Source organism: Eremothecium sinecaudum, chromosome IV, assembly GCF_001548555.1.
Source record: "Eremothecium sinecaudum strain ATCC 58844 chromosome IV, complete sequence".
NCBI classification, from domain to species: Eukaryota; Fungi; Ascomycota; class Saccharomycetes; order Saccharomycetales; family Saccharomycetaceae; genus Eremothecium; species Eremothecium sinecaudum.
Window position 1 is genome coordinate 678,595 of NC_030895.1, and position 16,953 is coordinate 695,547.

A 16,953-nucleotide genomic window follows, 5' to 3' on the forward strand; every position below is an offset into this window, starting at 1 on the left:
CGATGCATGTCCATGCGGTCCAGAAATGATTTTTGAAACTTCGAATTTAGGACGAAGATCCGAAGAAGAAATAATAAGAAAAGCAATTTTCAAAGCCAACGAATTTTTTTGAAGCGGAACTTTTATACAGGAGAGTCTGGAGGCAACATGTTGACATCACTATTCGTAAGTAACCAACCGAAAAGTTTAAGTATTATGTTATGTCCATGCTAACAGTACTTACTAACTATTCATCTACAAAGGAAAATCAAGCGTAAAAAACATGGTTGGCAGTAGATGTAAATCATTCATATAAGTAAGCACCACTCAACCTTGCCATAAGGTCGTGTATCCTTTAAGCATACCTGTCAAAGTATCCTTTAAAGATTAAAAGTAGCCGAGATTATCCTCTGAACATGCAACTACCCGTTTTAACGTCAACTCTCTCCAACTCGTCTACTCTTGAGGATATTTTAAACTCGAACGCAAGATGGAGAGAAGGCGTTAATGGCCAGTTTCCAGACCTCTTTGAGGTTAATGGAAAGGGTCAATCCCCACATACTTTGTTTATTGGATGTGCTGATTCTCGCTATAACGAGAATTGCTTGGGTGTGCTTCCTGGAGAAGTTTTTACATACAAGAATATCGCGAATGTTGTTAATCTTAAGGATGTAGGGTTTCTGGCTGTCATAGAATTCGCAATTAACGTGCTGAAGGTCAGCAGAATTATTATTTGCGGTCACACCGACTGTGGTGGTATCAAGGCAGGAATTGTTGATGAATTCCCAAGCGATTGTGGTCATTTGCGAGAGTATTTACAGGAAACCAGGGATATTTATGAACAATATAGAGTAGAAGTTGAGAATATGAACCTTCAAAATAAAGTACAGCAACTGGCGTCCTTCAATGTTGAGAAACAATACCAAAGGTTATTACAAAATGATACAGTTAGGCAAGCGGTGAAAAGTGGTCAACTTGAAGTCTATCCCCTAATTTATGATGTCGGAACTGGATTCTTAGAGGTTGTCAGTGTAGGCGGAAATTAGTACTGAAATAATGTTTAATTTATTTATTCATATGCAGCAGAGATATATAGCAATAGAAGGTGAATAGCTAGCTGCTTACTGGCTCGAAACTACACATTGCATACAGAAGTACGTCAAACTCGTTCAAGGACCTCAAAGGTTTGAAGCGTACGGCTGCCTTCCTGGCTACTCTAAACCCTTTGTCATATAATCATCGCAATGAAACAATAGTTTTAGTAGAAATCCCAGTATATCATGTAATAAGGTGAGCGTTTTTTCCTGCCTAACTGTTTCTTCTAAGGGGACTCATATAAGGGGTAGCAGTAGGGCTAAAAAAAAAAGCACTGAGTACCTTGAAGTACTTGGTGTCCTTCCACTCCTGACTTTTTTACCGTCTTCCTGTCTTACAAAGTCTACTGTCCTTACTAATAGTGTCAGCGATGTACGCTTATTTTCCTAACAATAGGGCGTCCCTTATTCCTCATCCACGGGTGGACCACAGCGTTTTCTACAATAATTTAATCACCAGCTGACAAAACTGTAGTATTTTGAAGGGTCCTAATTAATCGCCATTTTTCCTGGTAACAATGCAAAGCAACTTCAGCCAAGAAAGGAGTTTTAGTTAATTCCTTTAATATTACTGCATTAAACCACTTCGATGTATATATACATACCATGTAATGAAAGGTTAATTGTAAAGGTCTGATACCTTACGAAGATGAGGAGCCCTTTTACAGCATCGATTTTTGCATGATTCTTTCGTCTCTTGTCGTTTTTCTGCATAGCATACACACTATTTAACGTCAGCATTAAAGGGTATCTATTGTCACCCAGACGAACCATAATTATACGTGCTGAAAATTCAACAATTCCGATAGATCCTTTACAATTGAAAAATTCTGGAAAGGTCAATCTACTATAGTCATATTCTGAGGGAATTGCACACTGCTGGCATACTGGAGTTTAATTGGACCCTAGAATACCACTAAAAAAAAAAAATTAAAAAAGGGATATACATTGAAGCCTCAAGTAGTTTTATCATAGCTACTTGGATTCCCAAAAATTGAAATTCCTACTGGTGCTACGATTTGAAACCGCACTATTTACCAGCAGGCTCCAAAACTAATTTTATCCAATCAGAGTTGGAGAGTCGCGCTCAGTTTCAGCTCGTCCTATCTGGCGAAAAAAAAAAAAAAAAACTGACGCAACAGAAGCAACCGCATTGTCAAAAGAAATAAACTTTATCGTAACTATCAAGAACGTAATATCGTTTTCAACTTCACTACCTTCTATAACTGAGGCACGAGCGTATTCGAGTCAAAATGTCGAATCAGGTTAAATACCCCTGCACTAATATGGATCAGGTAGATTCCATTACGCTTACTGACATGCCTCTTGATGACTATCAACGCTACTACTTCCTACAACTTATGACTCGTATCGGTTCTTCTGCATCTCCTACAAGTCTATTAAGCGAAACAAGCAAAAGTCTCCACATCAAGACTTCATCCTATAGGACTAATTCTGCTTTCCTGTTTTACGATATTTCTATGGGCCAGAGTAATTTCAGTTCTCATCAACTTTCGCGTAAGGAACGGAGGACATTAGAATGCTTTGAGTACCAGATCCCAGATATCACAAAAGGTCCAGTTGTTGGTAATGGTTTATATCTGGAAGGCAATCCCCTGGTAGTTAATTCAAAAAATCTGATTGAGATACAGCGGAAAGGGGGATCTTCTACCCCGGATATCAGTTTTTTGACCAAAAACCAACAGTTTAAGCTCAAGAAGCTGCAGTACTCAGAGCAGTGCAATAGTGCCATTAATCCAAATAATGTTATCTTATGGGATTATAAGACAGGTTACGTGTTTTTCACGGGGATATGGAGAATATACCAGGATGTTATGCGAGCAATGTGTATCATGAAGAGGGCCAACGGCGATGATGACAAGGAGGCAAATAAAGAAAGACAGATGGAATGTGTAAAGGAACTGGAGTATTCGCTGAAAAGTTGTCTGTATGAGCCATATTCGCAGCAATTAATGCAAAAGAATGGCTATTCAACGTTTTATGACAATAGTGCTGGTGGCACCAAAAGAAGACCTTCTGTCGCAAGGTCTGGCAGCATCTCTTCAGGGGCTGGACGGGGTACTAACGAGTCTACAAGCCAGACCAACTATACTGATCCAGTTAGTGGTGTTGCAGGTTTAGGAGTTACGTCAGGATCTTCAGTTAATTACATTGATGTACACTGGAATCAATTGGATCCTGCCTGGAAAGATCATATGTGTCGGTCCTTTCGGGAAAGTAAGAAACTTGATATAACTCCCGATTTCCATGACTGCTGCAAGAGGATTCGGGGCGGATACATCAAGATCCAGGGAACATGGCTACCATTTGAGATATGCCGGGAATTATGCATTAGATTTTGTTTCCCTATCCGCTATCTGTTGGCGCCTATCTTTGGAGACACATTTCCTCAAGAATGTGCGGATTGGTATTTAAGTCATAGAGGGTTTTATCAAAAACATACCAATACTGGCGGTGCAACACATATGTTGCAGCCACTCTCACAGTTGTCCTGCAAGCCGATGCCAACAAATTTTAAGGGCATTAATGACAGAGGTTCTATCTCAGAGGGCAGACAGCATAGTGCCACAGATATAGAGCTGCTAGATGCTTCTAAGAACTTATTAGACATCTCAAGGAGGACTAGTGGGAGTTTGGACTATTGCGCTTTGCCAACATCGCCCATTTACTACAGCAACCTGCCATATCGCCAAAAGTATGATGGGTCTTTAGGGTTCATATCAGTTGGGTCAGGAACCCAATTCCATGATCCACTAATTAGCGACCCATTAGCAGCAGATAAGAGAAGGGCGCACTCTTGGTCGGCAGCAAATGATAATCAGTATAATCGTGAGACCCTTCCTCCTATTTCCGCTTTGATAAGCTCTTTACCAAATTTCGAATCCGCTGACGCTTCATATGCATATGATACTGCTATAAGCCAAGGCCGCCCTGTTCAATTCCAACCTAGTCCAATTTCTGCACAAACTCCTTCAGGGCATTTTGTGTATGGAAATCAAAACCTGAAACCGAATAGGGTTTTCAAGGTAGCCCCTGTAAGCAGACGAGGTAGTAAGGAATATGTACCACCTTACTACTACAACAAAAATGGACAGCAAACTCTCTTCACAGGCCAACATCCTCGTGGTCCAATTCCAGCTGAAGGTACCGCCGGAGCAGTTCCTAGATGGGCAGAGGTTTATAACCCTAACGATCAATCATATACGTATTTGGAAGGTCTACGTATTGGGTATACTCCTGAATAATAGGTACTTATGAGGTTTTTAAAGACGGTAACTAAACGTTAAAAGCATATATTCAGTTTTACGGTGCGAATATATATATTAATTTATATATACATATTATGGTTAAAAAAATACAGGCATATTAACTGTAAACTTAAAAAGGTTGAGGTTGCTGCTTTATGTAAATTCATGCCTACATGACAAGAGCTGCTTTATATTAATTACTAATGCAGCTGCTATATGCATTGCTGAAAATCCCGAGGAGTCTGCCTAATAACACTGCCGTAATCCATGGCGATGTATTATGTTCGGGTTTCTTCTTAATATACGGCAAGCGTCATCAAGAATGTTACCGCTTTAACTTTTTCTTCTGAATTCTTGGCGGGGACAAAATAACCGATTTAGGAAATTTACGCTTCCAATCATCAAAATTAATCTTGGTGTTAAGAGGCGTGTAATCATCTATAATCTTCTTGTAGTATATCTTCTCTAGGTTTCCGGAGTGCTTTGCAATCCAAACATGTTTGAAACATTCTTGAACGTTCATCCTTTTATCAACATTGACCTCCAGAAGCTGTCGAACAAAAGATTTAGCTGCATCACTGACATTCACCCATTGTTTAACGCTAAAATTTAGCTTTCCGAGCTTCACACTTTGAATAATAGAAGCTTCAGTGCCGTCACCGTAAAATGGCGAGATTCCTGTCAACATAACATGCGTCATGACTCCTAAGGACCATAGATCACATTTGGAATCATAACCTTGTTCCATAGATGCAGTTGTTGAGAAGTTTCTGTAAGAATGTCTATCAGCCTTAAAACCTACTTCTGGTGCGCAGTATTCGGGGGTTCCCACTACCGTATGCATCCTCGATCGAGTTTCTGATAGATCTTTTGCAATCCCAAAATCCGCAAGTACAATCCGACTGCATGGTTCAGGCGAAGACAGAAGAATATTGTCTAACTTTAAATCTCTGTGAACAATTCCCTTTGAATGTAAAAATTTTAAGGCCTGTAGAACCTGGTAAACAATAACTAGAGTCTCTGTTTCTGATATTGGTACTAAACAATCCTTTTTTGCCAAATAAGAGAACAAATCGCCTCCCGCTATTAAATCTTCGAATATATAGATATTTTCATTTTCATCAAGGTATGTTTGATGTACCTTGATAATGTTTGGCTTTGGTATTAAAGTTAGTAGTTTGTTACTAGGAGCGTTCACAACATCAAAATTTAACATACGTGGTCCAATTTCACTAGGATATTAGCTTCCTTAGCAAGTTTCTCTTTCTTCGTCTTAATAACTTTAACAGCATAGTTCAGAGGTTTATGTTTAGTTCCAAAGCTCTTGCGTTCTGCAACTAAAACTTGTCCAAAGGTACCACTTCCTACTATCTGTGATGTAATTTCCCATTCTCCAACCCGCCTCTGTATCCCAAGCTGATCAAATAATTGAGGTGAATAAGAGGACATAACCGAAGAAAACCTAAATTCGCAATCATTTGGAATACTAATTATATCTCCATCCTGTAGTATATAACATTGTCCCCTGAATAAACTTTGGCCATTAATATAGGTGCCGTTTAATGAACAATCTTTAATATAACACATAGGTATGCTTTCCGCGTCAAACTGAATACCCCAAATTGTACAGTGCACACTTGATACTGAAGCATGAGTTAGAACTATGCTACACTCTTCTGCATTTCTACCAACCTTTAGTATTTTATTCTGTTCTATGCGAATATTACCTTGGGCGGCTAAGCATGACTCAGAAGTTGCGGTTCTATCGGGATCAATTATAGCTTCTAACAACCCTAAAATATTGCTAGTCATGTTAATTACGTCCAAATATGAACAGAACAGTGAAAGCACTTACGGGAACTCGCCAAGCAATATCTGTCCATTAAGTTCGTTGTTTACATTCTATGAATAGCGTCTTCGATAGCTATTACAATATATCATATTATACGAAACCTCGAGTTCTGACATGTAATCTTGTACGAGGTTACCATGTTAACCACGGGACAGTACTATATCACCCTATTATTATAAGCTAAAGCAGCAGACTAAGCTACTCTTAAGTGCTTTAATCCTTGCTATCCTTAAGTAAATATTTCAGTCACTGTCTTTTACATTGTTTAGTACGAATTTTTTGTAGGGGATAAAATTTCAGTATCAACATACCCCGCAGATGAAAATGATTGCCAGTCATTACTATAGCTAACTACTAATAGAACTCTTATAATATCAGGTATTAATAGAGCAGACAGCTCATAAGTTTTGCTATAGACGACTTACTTTGAAATGTCAGATACTGTCTCGACTCCACATACGCCGCTACACCCCGAAGCCGATGAAGAAGTTGATATAGATCATATAAAGGAACTCTCTGATGAGGAAATGTTGGACTTAGAGCTAAATCCAGACCTTGAAGAAGATGAAAAATGCCTGAATGACGAAACGAAAGTAGCTAATGGCAAGAAGGGTGAAAAGAGATACCTTGATGATGCTATTGAAGGATTTTATGATGATAGCGACTATTTTGAACCTCGTATTGATTTGCAATCACCGTTTAATTCTGCTGATAAACTGTCTGGTATTCAATACAATGATAGTATTCATCCACGTAGGCTTTCTGCATCCCAGCAGTCAAAGTTTATTTGTTTCTGTGATGCAAAGCTCATGAATATACAGAGAAAAGTTGTACAGAATCGAGGGCTAAATACAAGTGCAGGTTATGCTAACCTATTGGATTTAACGCTAGACCTAAAAAGATTGGTTGATTTTATATGGTTTTCCATAGATGGCTGCGCTAATACCGAAGTTCTTTTCATGGAGAAACCAGAACATACAAAGAAGGACTATACAGGGACTCAAAGTACGAATTTTGGACAAACGCACTATTTAATTCGGATCGCGGACGACTTCCTTGATTATTTGGATAAGTTCTCACTAGAGGAACTGGATAGCAACACTAGGTCGTCGATTTTATCAAGGGTTTTTAAGTTTTTAATGATCATGGACAAGATATTTGCACGTATTATCGACGGTAGGGTACCGGGGCAAGTTAAGCTATCTGTTACAGATAGAGTAAGGGTTATGGGTATTGCAGAGCGAACGAGATATATAATACCAAATATATTGGAAACTCAGAATATAAGCGGGTATCATTACGAACTGAGTAAAATTTACGATGAGACACTTGATAGATGTGGGTAAAACTAAAATGGCAATCGCCATGGGCTACTAGGGAACGTAAAATTAATAATGCATATAATTGTGTTATATATAACTAACCATTATACACTGTATGGTTTTCATAGTTGATCAAACGGGTTGGAAGTATGATTCGTAACTAATGAAGGTGTCGAAAGGGGTGTAATTATTGTATACGGATTCGACGAATTGTGAGAGTCTGAAACCTCTTCATTATTTTGTGATTGTTGAAATTGATGCTGCTGGGGTGGCTGTGTAGATTGTGTCTGGGGCTGTTGAGGTTGAGCAGATGAGACTATTTTGTATGAACTCATATCGAGTATTACGGTAACGTCCTTAGTAATTTTTGCCAACGACGCAAGGTTTGGACGAACTTCGTTTAATATTGGAAGGTCCTTCATTATGACCTTGGTATTGGCCAAAATGGCGATAATAGATTTTAAGAAGGCATTAATGCACTCCCAGGTGGTTAACTTTTCGGCAGTTGTATTATATTGTTCCACATCTGAAGAAGTTATTAACGCTAACCTAGCCTTCAGACCTTTGGAAAGTTCCATAGATTGAAAACACGTCTCTGTTAATTCCTTCACTTTTGCAGCAATCGCAGGTGTAATGCCATGTTGTTCATCCGTTGTGCTTGCAATTGCTGAAAGCTGTATCGCCTGGGTTAATTGTGAGTATACTACGTTAACCATACCCACAACCGTTCTCAAGGTGTGGTAGAGCTGTGCATCAATATTATTATCCAATGCCGTGTTACTTTGATTAGGAGAATCGTTACCTTGTGACTCGATATTTCGTTTCGAAGCTTGTAAGTGCACTTGTGAATCGGTTCTCAGAGCACGAGGAGACGAATCAGACCTTGAATCCATGTTAGTTGTACCTGCCAACGATGAAGTAACACCAGTAGATGGTATCGAAGGTGTAGCGTTTTTAGAATTTGGAGGTGAGTTCAATGGCAACTGACTTATCAAAGGGGCCTGCGTCGGCATGTTTGATGAGGACTGAGTCAAATTCGTCGCGCGCTGCAGGGTATTTGACCTCTGCCGGGTAGGTAAGTGTTTGTAGTTATGAAGAGCCTGGACACTAAATGACCTTTGTCTAGCATTCACAGTAGGTTTCTTGCGCCGAACTGTTTCAGGAACCACCAGGTTCCAAACATTAAATATTTCCGTATAGGAGCATAATAGTGTCATATAGAACATCCTTGAAAAGCATATGTCATTAGCACGGAAAAAGGAATTGAAGTTCTTCCTCAACAGTCCTATTACCTGCTTGAAAACGGAAATGATCCCCGTAGAAAGATTTACAAGCAGCTGGTCATGAATAAGACTATCAGCCGGGTCCTCCGCCTGCTCTAAAACCTCAACTAAATTATCGATATGCGAACGCACCGTGTACAGTAATGAGACCATATTTACAGCCACGGACTTATCCGCGCATAAAGAAGTAATCTTTCGAACATTCTGCAAACACTCTGTGAATGCAAATAAAAGTTTTCGGCATCCTACTACTAAGTCCTCGTGAGACACCCGTGCCTCAGAAGAGCCGTCTGCCTGCTGTGAATTTGGAATTTCTTCTGGAAGTACTGAGAGCCTTTTGAAGTAATCATTATACTTGGAATGGGTCATGAGCTCCAGATCATGAGCAGGAGATGGTTGCACTGCTGCTGATGGTGATTCTTCCGCATTTATAAACCCCATTCTTTTAGCAGAACGGGGTATCTTGGTACCGTTATGTCCTCCAAAATGAGGAAAATCCTGGAAGTACTTTTGTAACGCTAACAACCAGTATTCATCAGGTGGATAGTTATTCATAGGAACGTGTGCGGTCACACAATCAAGTTCCTCCTGTGGGATTTCGTTTCCGTCTATTTCCAAAATAGTTAAAGCCTTCAACTGAGAAACAATCGGATACAAGTCTCTCAGCGATCTAACCTTGTTGTTCTTTAATGACAAGACCTTGACATTATTACACCATAGCTGACAGTAATCTGGCAAAAGAGTCGAAATTTCGTTGGAAGACAAATCAACTATTTCTAAATTTGGACACTGTAGCAATACAGACGGTATCGTTGTGAATTTGTTTCCATGCAAGTCAAGGTAACGCAGCTTCGATAGTGTCCTAAAACTTGTAGGCAATGTGGTTAAAAGGTTCTTTTGAAGAGATAATCGCTCTACAGATGCCAATAGCTCAACAGCTTCCTCTGGTAATGTCGATATATTTAGATCGATGAGTTTTATTGTCGGAGACTCCTTTTGTGAAAGTTCAGTCGATATCAAATAAGTAAGTCTATGAGTTAGTGAATTCATAGCACTCAAAGATGAGTTTGCATTTTGATCAGTATGGGGATCCATCAGGTGGGTATATACTAACGCCAAGCTGTCGGTTCTAAAATAGCGTCATAGGTGTCAATACTCCTTTTATATGTATTGCCTGGATTGATTTTTGGCTCTTCATGTCGATGTTTATGTACGTCATTTAAAGTGACCGGGTAACACGCTCAACCGTCATCAAAACAGGCCATTAAACATAAAGCAAGGGCTCCCAGCCATTGAATAGGAGCTCAGGGAGCTCAGCCAAGAGATGCAGCACTGCCCCTGGCACTGGCAGACCTCCTATTTATGCAAACGTGATGTATATATACGCCCATACACCTCATATTAGAGATGTGTATTCTTTAAAATTTTGTCCTTAAAAGAAAAACAATTCCTTATTCACAAGATACATGTTACTGACTAGCGTAATATCTGTGGTTTACGCGACTTTTATAGTATTCCTGTAAGGTTATTGGTAGTTTATTTGTCACCATGGGCTGGTTTTGGGCTGATGCCAATTTTAAACGTAATAGTGCGGCTAATTTTGCCTCTATGGAAACCTCTAGCTCGCCATCGAAATGCCCTGTAATGCCTACAAAAAACGAATCAAGCACATCAGGATGCCCTGTAATGCCTTCAAAATCCGAAACAAGCACGTCGGGATGTCCAGTTATTGCTGATGATGCTCCTGCGCACGGTATAAATCCCTTAAACAACATGCCATACTCTCTTGACGAAGTTAAGCAACCGGGACAAAAGTTGGATTTGTCAACTTCGGGAACCGTAAGCAGTATTCCAAAAGGTACAACAGACAGCCAGGGAAATCCAGAATACTGGGAATTTCCTTCACCACAAAAGATGTACAACGCGATGTTACGTAAAGGCAAAATAGATCCTAACACTGGCGAGCAGATACCTGAAGATGCGGTTGAATCAATGGTGTTTGTGCATAATTATTTGAACGAAGGTTGCTGGGAAGAGATTTTGGAGTGGGAGAAACCTTATATTGAGGCTGCAAACCAGGCTCCAAAGTTGTGGAAGTTTATGGGTAAGCCTCATCAGTTAACCCCTAGAGCTAGGTGTTACCACTGGCTGGGAATGTTGTTTCCATCTAAGTTCTCATCTGAATTGCCATTTGACAGACACGACTGGATTGTCCTTCGACCCGATCCTAACTCAGTTTCTGGAGATCATCCTGGTTACCGTAGTGTGCGCTATGTGATCGACTTTTATGGTGGTCCAGATGATGAGCACGGATTACCAACCTTTCATTTAGATGTTAGACCCGGTCTAGATAATCTCACAAACGCCAAAGATAGATTTCGCAAATGGACTCAACCTGTTTTAGATAAGTATTTCCCTAATGATAATAGAAAAATATAGGAAATAGAGAATGATGGTTGACTGTTGCTTGTTTTAATCTAGATATGACATATTTCATTTAAGTACGTTCGTTCTCTACGTATTTTATTAACGAGCGTGTATGTTAATTTTCTCATCCCATATCGTACTTAAGAGCATACATAGCTTTTTCATATGCTAATTCCTGACTTTCATAGTATGAACTAAGTGCCTGAGATGAGCTACGGGCCCTTGTAACAGATCGACATCTGCTGCTGCTGTTCTTTGAATTTTGAATTACTATTTACAGCTTTAAGTGAACATATATACGTATATACAAAATTAGTGAAAGGCAAATAGGAGTTAGGAAGTTTAAAGATTTACCTTATACTCTTCCTTCAAGTTCCTTGGGAATGATAATATCAGTCGACTTTTTTAACGATTCAAAAGATCTTGCATGCTTTTGACTGATTCTGCGTAGGTCCATCCTTGAGAACTCTGGCAGTATCTCTTCATTAACAAATGCCAAATGCTTAGGAGTCAACTTGATTCCCTTATTGACTAAACTGGAAACCGCATCCAATACGGAAAACATTCCCAAATATCCAACATCATTGTGAATCGTTTTCGAAAGTTTCCAGTACAGTTCAATCTTCAAGAAGTAGTTAATATCCTTTGTTACAGTGAGCAGTCTGGAAAAATTAATTAGCATTGGATCCAAGATATGCCTGTCGAGTCTTGACTTCACTTTAATCGCTGAAAAGTATTCGGCAAAGATGGCCTCTGCAGTTTGCCAATCACCTTTAGTAAACTCAAAGTCAATGAATTTTCCAATTAGTGAACTCTTCAACGATGTTCCTTTACAAGATTTGTATAGGTGTCTGACTGGTTCGGGTTGTCTGCAAATAACCAAAAACTCATCTACAACATCATGCAAATACTCCGTTGGAAACTTGACCGCATCAAAGTAATTAAACTCTTCTTTTTCCGGTGCGCCGTTGTAAGCAGCATACATTCTAATTGCCAAAGTTCTTCTATCTGGGATTAGCTCTTTACCCTTAAACAATTTCTCATAATATGAATTAAACTCCGTACTAGTCTCACCACTTCTGACTAGTTTCAAGAGGAAAGCATTCGCAAGATCAACATTTGTGATGGATGAAGGAAGCTGCTTCTTTAGACGGTCAATTGGATATGCAGGATTTTCTGCGAGACCTTGTAGGAACAATTGTTGTAGTTCGGGGTTAGTTTTAACATTTTTAGGGATATCCATTTTCCAGAAATTATCCAAAACATCAAATGCACGAATTTTAATAAAAGACTTGATTGCTTGTTGGTAGGAAGTGTCATCAATTGGTTCAAAAGGTTTAATGTATGTATTCCAAATGGCCTCAACTCTTTTTAACCGCAATGAGGGATTATTAGGTGATCGCAGCATAGAAACTGCTTCTAGCAAACTATTACGCAACACAAGAGGCACGTCGCCTTTATTGTTATCAGTAAATTTCTTGAAGTAGCTAATAGCAGTTACTGCCTTATCAAGGGCAGATAATTTCCTTATGAATGCTGAAATAATATCTGCATCCAATGGAACTCCCAAATTCATATACCTGTCACACATAGGAGCAAGGTTCTCGTTCCTTATCACAGGCAGTATCTTTTCCAAGAAATCCTTCTTGTAGTCCACAATTGCCTGGCGTAAGAGGCTCTCAAGTCCATTGCGTACCTGATCCCTGCTTTTCTCTGGAATAGAGAAGTTGCGGAAAACTCTCTCAGGGTCAGGGAAGGTGAAACGATGCACCTCATTCTCAAGTTGCGTAAGCTTTAATATCGTGCTGAACTCCGGGTTAGGTTCCAACATAACGTACGCAACAATAACATCGTCAATGATAAAGTTACCCGCTTTTCTGGCTCTAGGTTGTGATGGATCGTTTCCCCACTCCAGGTAGTTCACCCACTGTGTTAAGACATCCTGAGGTTTTCCCGAATTTACACTGTGCTTCATAACCATTTCAAAATGGAATCTGCGCGCCAATTTGTAGTCAATTAGGGTCTGGAGCACTTCATTTGGATGCGGAGGTAAAGACTTAACCTTGACGTGATCCGTAACCTCCATGCAAGCCTGTCCTAACAGCTTCGATAGCACTTCAGTCAGGTCTTCAGAACGCATCCGGGCCGTATCATCCATCTGAACCTTGTCCATTTCGGTCTTTAACTTGCAGAATATATCCCATGAGTCGCTTTTCTTCTTAAACTCCTCATTTAGTATACTCCCCAACTCTCTCAACGGCGATTTGTAACTAACCCTCGTTCCCGCCGAACTTGATTGCCATCGCCTGGCGTTTAAAAACACGTTCCGTCCTAGGCGCCTTGTAAGCAACATCGAAACCCGTTTCAGCTTCTCAACACCCTATATATCCCTTGCAGCAGCAGCGTGATCTCAGCTATGCACCTCTTCCACCTCTTCTGTTGCACCTTCAACACCAAACACAGCAGCTCTTTCTCCACTCCGCTAGATCGGGCGAAAATTTTTACACCAGTCACGTGACCGAATCATCCCGAGATCGCGCGCGACGAATCCCAGCCCTCGCAAGATCCCGTGCCTGGCTCCCCCCCGCCGCGCACCATCAGCTAACGCTTCCTAGCCCTAGGCCATCCTTTACGTATCATCAGTAGGAACTTAATTACAAGATGCCTGTAATACCTGCATAAAAAGCGTCATACGGCACCTGTCATACCATAGGAACATATCCTACCATACTTTATTACCATATATGGAAAATAGAGTTTGTTTCCTTCGCCAAGACCCTCGCCAATGCTACGATTCCTCGTGCTCCTGTATTTCCATTGGTAAGACGCTGTAGCATATTATACGAACGGCCAATTAAGATCGGTATTACTTATAGTATACGGGATTGTTTCCCGATAAAGTTACAAATTTCCGGCTACCATCGAAAATCTAGCGAAGACAGAGAATCCACGCTGCTTCGTCTAGAATGTACTATGGTATTACTAACTCATAATGCGGTCTTAGCGATCACCAAGCGCTGCCCTAATTTTACCCGAATACTGCCCTAATATTGCTAAGGTATTACCCAATACTGATCTAATATTACCCGATTCCGCCCGGATATCGCCCTAATTGCCAGGATGTGTATCTCTAGATAGTCTTAATTATGTGTAATCTATAACCGTATGATTCACACACCGTTTGAAATTTCGATACGGTGTTGTGTTTCCGTCGAACAAGAGGTGGTTTACTTCCTATATTCTGTTTCAGAGGAAAAGGGTATAGTTGATCCTTCCCGTTTCAGCTCGTATCCTTTTTTTTTTTTTTTTTTCCCCAACGTGTAAATTTCTGATAGCTTAGAAGCCAGCTGGCGTAGGCCGTAATTCTTCAAATTTCGTACTAGACCGCTTTCTCGGAACCAGTATTACGCAGCGGAATGATAGTGCCTCCCTTTAGAGGCGTTTTATCCCTATATACTAGGGGTTTTTGGTCCCCTCACTAGGCACCTACAGGAGACTAGCACTTCTAGCTTCGGACTAGTTGCTATAACACTGCCTAATGTTATCACCGTGCGCTCCTGCAGTGAAAGCTAGGCAGCCGTTGCTAAAAATGCTTGTCTTTTAATGCTGTATCAAACATAGCACATTCAAATTTTCTTTTCTGGTAAGTTGATTTATATAAAGAATTGTGATTTGATATTATATTCAGAAAGGAAGTAGTTACGCTTGAGAAAGTAGTGTAATATTCCATTGCATCAGACCTACTTGCAGTCTCGTTCCATTCTGGTCCCAGTCCTGCTACTCGTCAATTGAACATTTGTTGCTACGACCATCTACTGTCGAGTAATATTGTTGGTAGTTTGCAGTTGACTTTGCGTTCATCTTCTAGGCTCCAACATAGATACAGTTTTCCCTGTGAAGTGATAAGTGGTCAATTGTCACCAACAAGCATTTTTCCATCCTTGCTTTGTTAGTTTGCGTTACTGAACTAGTCTATATACGTGCCCGACGGTATCTATTGACAATTACTGCCGCCTGCTTGCTCACTCCTGAAGTTGCATAATAAAACGGGGAGGTGAACAACAATCGAGAACTGGAACACACGAGAGACATTATTGCTGTCGGTACTAACATCTTGTAGATTTACGTTTCCAATTTGTCGTGATTTTTTTTTTTTGGATATAGCACTTACCGCGGATCCCTCACTTGGATAGCATAGAACTACAAGATCTTTTTGCATAGGCACAATACAACAGTGCTCATCATATTTATATACTCAGTTGGTCAATTTCTACGCCATCCTGTTTATTTCATTCTGCATTTTACAATTACTGCATGGACTCTAATTATACATCCAGCGAGAAGCTGTCAGTGGCACAGCTGGCTTCGGTCCGAAGATCTGTCTGGAATGAAAAAGCGTCCCATCCTCGTCTGCTAAAGATGGAAATGGCTGCCCACCGGTCGACGTGTCAAGAGTACAACATTAACATACTAAAGCATTTAATCAACTTAGAGAATCAAACGAGGCCGTCCTGGGAGAGCTTTAAATCGCAGCCGGAAATGACACTGCAGATGCGGACTCTAATTTTCGATTTTATCATGTGCTGCCATACACGGCTAGAACTTTCACCATCTACGCTTTTCCTATGCTATAACATTATCGATAGATACCGGTCCAAGGTTGTTGTCGGATCATCTACCTGTCAGTTATTAGGTTTAACAGCACTATGGCTGGCATCCAAGTTTGCTGATAAGAAGCCTCGGATTCCCAGCCTTCAAAGCCTCTGCTGTCATCAGTATACAAAACAGCAGTTTAAAGAAATGGAGCTACATATTCTGAAGAGTTTGGACTGGTCGGCGTGTTCTGCTCCAACTCATGATTCGTTTGTAGATATTTTATTGAACACGAAACTAGGAAAACTCGATTTCGAGAACTTGGACCTCAACGATCTGAAGTATGGTGCTACAATTCTTTGTGAACTGTCATGCTTCGACCCACACCTCAATTATAACTATAATTCTAGTGCCATTGCGTTAGCAAGTGTTACGATTATTACGTGCGCGTTGAAGCTGCAAACATACGGCAAGTTCCAAAGCTACAAAACTTGTACTGACGATCCAAACCTTGTTGCAATTTGCAATAAGCTAATGATGCAGTTGCAATTTGAAGAGTCTCTACCATCTAGTTTTAACATGAAATATGCAACAAGGGCTGGTAGTTTACAATCAAATTCAATCATGCATGCTTTATTTCAATATTACAAGAGATTAATTGCTGAACAAAAACGTAATTTCCTTGAGGGCGCCACACTATTGCAGCCTCCTCCAATTACAAGTTCATCTAACCCCGATGTTCTCGGTTCCAAGAATAGATATCCTAAGTACCGTGGGGACTCACCATCTATTAACTCTTCGCCTGGTCACAACAACGCATCGCCGACAAGAGCTCATACTGCCAAAAACTTTGTGCCTCTAACTCCTACTACGCCCAATTCCCTCGCATCGAGCACAAAGCAGGCAGAAGACTCGTCTTCATCTCCTTACGCATCTACTAAATCAATAGCTACATGTGTGTCGTCTACTAAAAGACCCCGTCCTATTTTCCAATCGGGAATTTCCTCAATCAGACCACATACCCAATTCCAACCAGGTCATAAAAAGAGAAATTCATCAGTCATGGATATCGATTTTTTTGAAATAGATCAAGTTTCAGTGAAAAGATTACATTAGCTTTCTTTGTCAAATCGC

General features: G+C 40.2%; 8 protein-coding genes across 8 annotated transcripts; 5 read left to right on the top strand and 3 right to left on the bottom strand.

Moving 5' to 3' along the window:
* Positions 1-395: 395 nt before the first annotated feature.
* Positions 396-1,025, top strand: NCE103 (carbonate dehydratase NCE103; the record flags this gene model as incomplete). Its single annotated transcript, XM_018131890.1, has 1 exon — positions 396-1,025. The coding sequence occupies one exon, from the start codon at positions 396-398 to the stop codon at positions 1,023-1,025; it is 630 nt and encodes a 209-aa protein (XP_017987532.1).
* A 1,301-nt stretch (positions 1,026-2,326) lies between these two features.
* Positions 2,327-4,339, top strand: XBP1 (Xbp1p; the record flags this gene model as incomplete). Its single annotated transcript, XM_018131889.1, has 1 exon — positions 2,327-4,339. The coding sequence occupies one exon, from the start codon at positions 2,327-2,329 to the stop codon at positions 4,337-4,339; it is 2,013 nt and encodes a 670-aa protein (XP_017987533.1).
* Positions 4,340-4,667: 328 nt separating this feature from the next.
* On the bottom strand, positions 4,668-6,154 carry MEK1 (serine/threonine protein kinase MEK1; the record flags this gene model as incomplete). Its single annotated transcript, XM_018131888.1, has 2 exons — positions 4,668-5,498; positions 5,561-6,154. 2 exons carry the CDS (start codon positions 6,152-6,154, stop codon positions 4,668-4,670), a joined length of 1,425 nt encoding a protein of 474 aa, XP_017987534.1.
* Positions 6,155-6,625: 471 nt separating this feature from the next.
* On the top strand, positions 6,626-7,540 carry TFB6 (TFIIH complex subunit TFB6; the record flags this gene model as incomplete). The annotated part of the gene is made up of 1 exon (XM_018131887.1): positions 6,626-7,540. The coding sequence occupies one exon, from the start codon at positions 6,626-6,628 to the stop codon at positions 7,538-7,540; it is 915 nt and encodes a 304-aa protein (XP_017987535.1).
* A 98-nt stretch (positions 7,541-7,638) lies between these two features.
* On the bottom strand, positions 7,639-9,894 carry SOG2 (Sog2p; the record flags this gene model as incomplete). The annotated part of the gene is made up of 1 exon (XM_018131886.1): positions 7,639-9,894. One exon carries the CDS (start codon positions 9,892-9,894, stop codon positions 7,639-7,641), a length of 2,256 nt encoding a protein of 751 aa, XP_017987536.1.
* A 453-nt stretch (positions 9,895-10,347) lies between these two features.
* Positions 10,348-11,238, top strand: CYC3 (holocytochrome c synthase CYC3; the record flags this gene model as incomplete). Its single annotated transcript, XM_018131885.1, has 1 exon — positions 10,348-11,238. One exon carries the CDS (start codon positions 10,348-10,350, stop codon positions 11,236-11,238), a length of 891 nt encoding a protein of 296 aa, XP_017987537.1.
* A 343-nt stretch (positions 11,239-11,581) lies between these two features.
* Positions 11,582-13,579, bottom strand: MSC6 (Msc6p; the record flags this gene model as incomplete). The annotated part of the gene is made up of 1 exon (XM_018131884.1): positions 11,582-13,579. The coding sequence occupies one exon, from the start codon at positions 13,577-13,579 to the stop codon at positions 11,582-11,584; it is 1,998 nt and encodes a 665-aa protein (XP_017987538.1).
* A 1,961-nt stretch (positions 13,580-15,540) lies between these two features.
* CLN3 (cyclin CLN3) lies at positions 15,541-16,935 on the top strand (the record flags this gene model as incomplete). The annotated part of the gene is made up of 1 exon (XM_018131883.1): positions 15,541-16,935. One exon carries the CDS (start codon positions 15,541-15,543, stop codon positions 16,933-16,935), a length of 1,395 nt encoding a protein of 464 aa, XP_017987539.1.
* Positions 16,936-16,953: the final 18 nt, after the last annotated feature.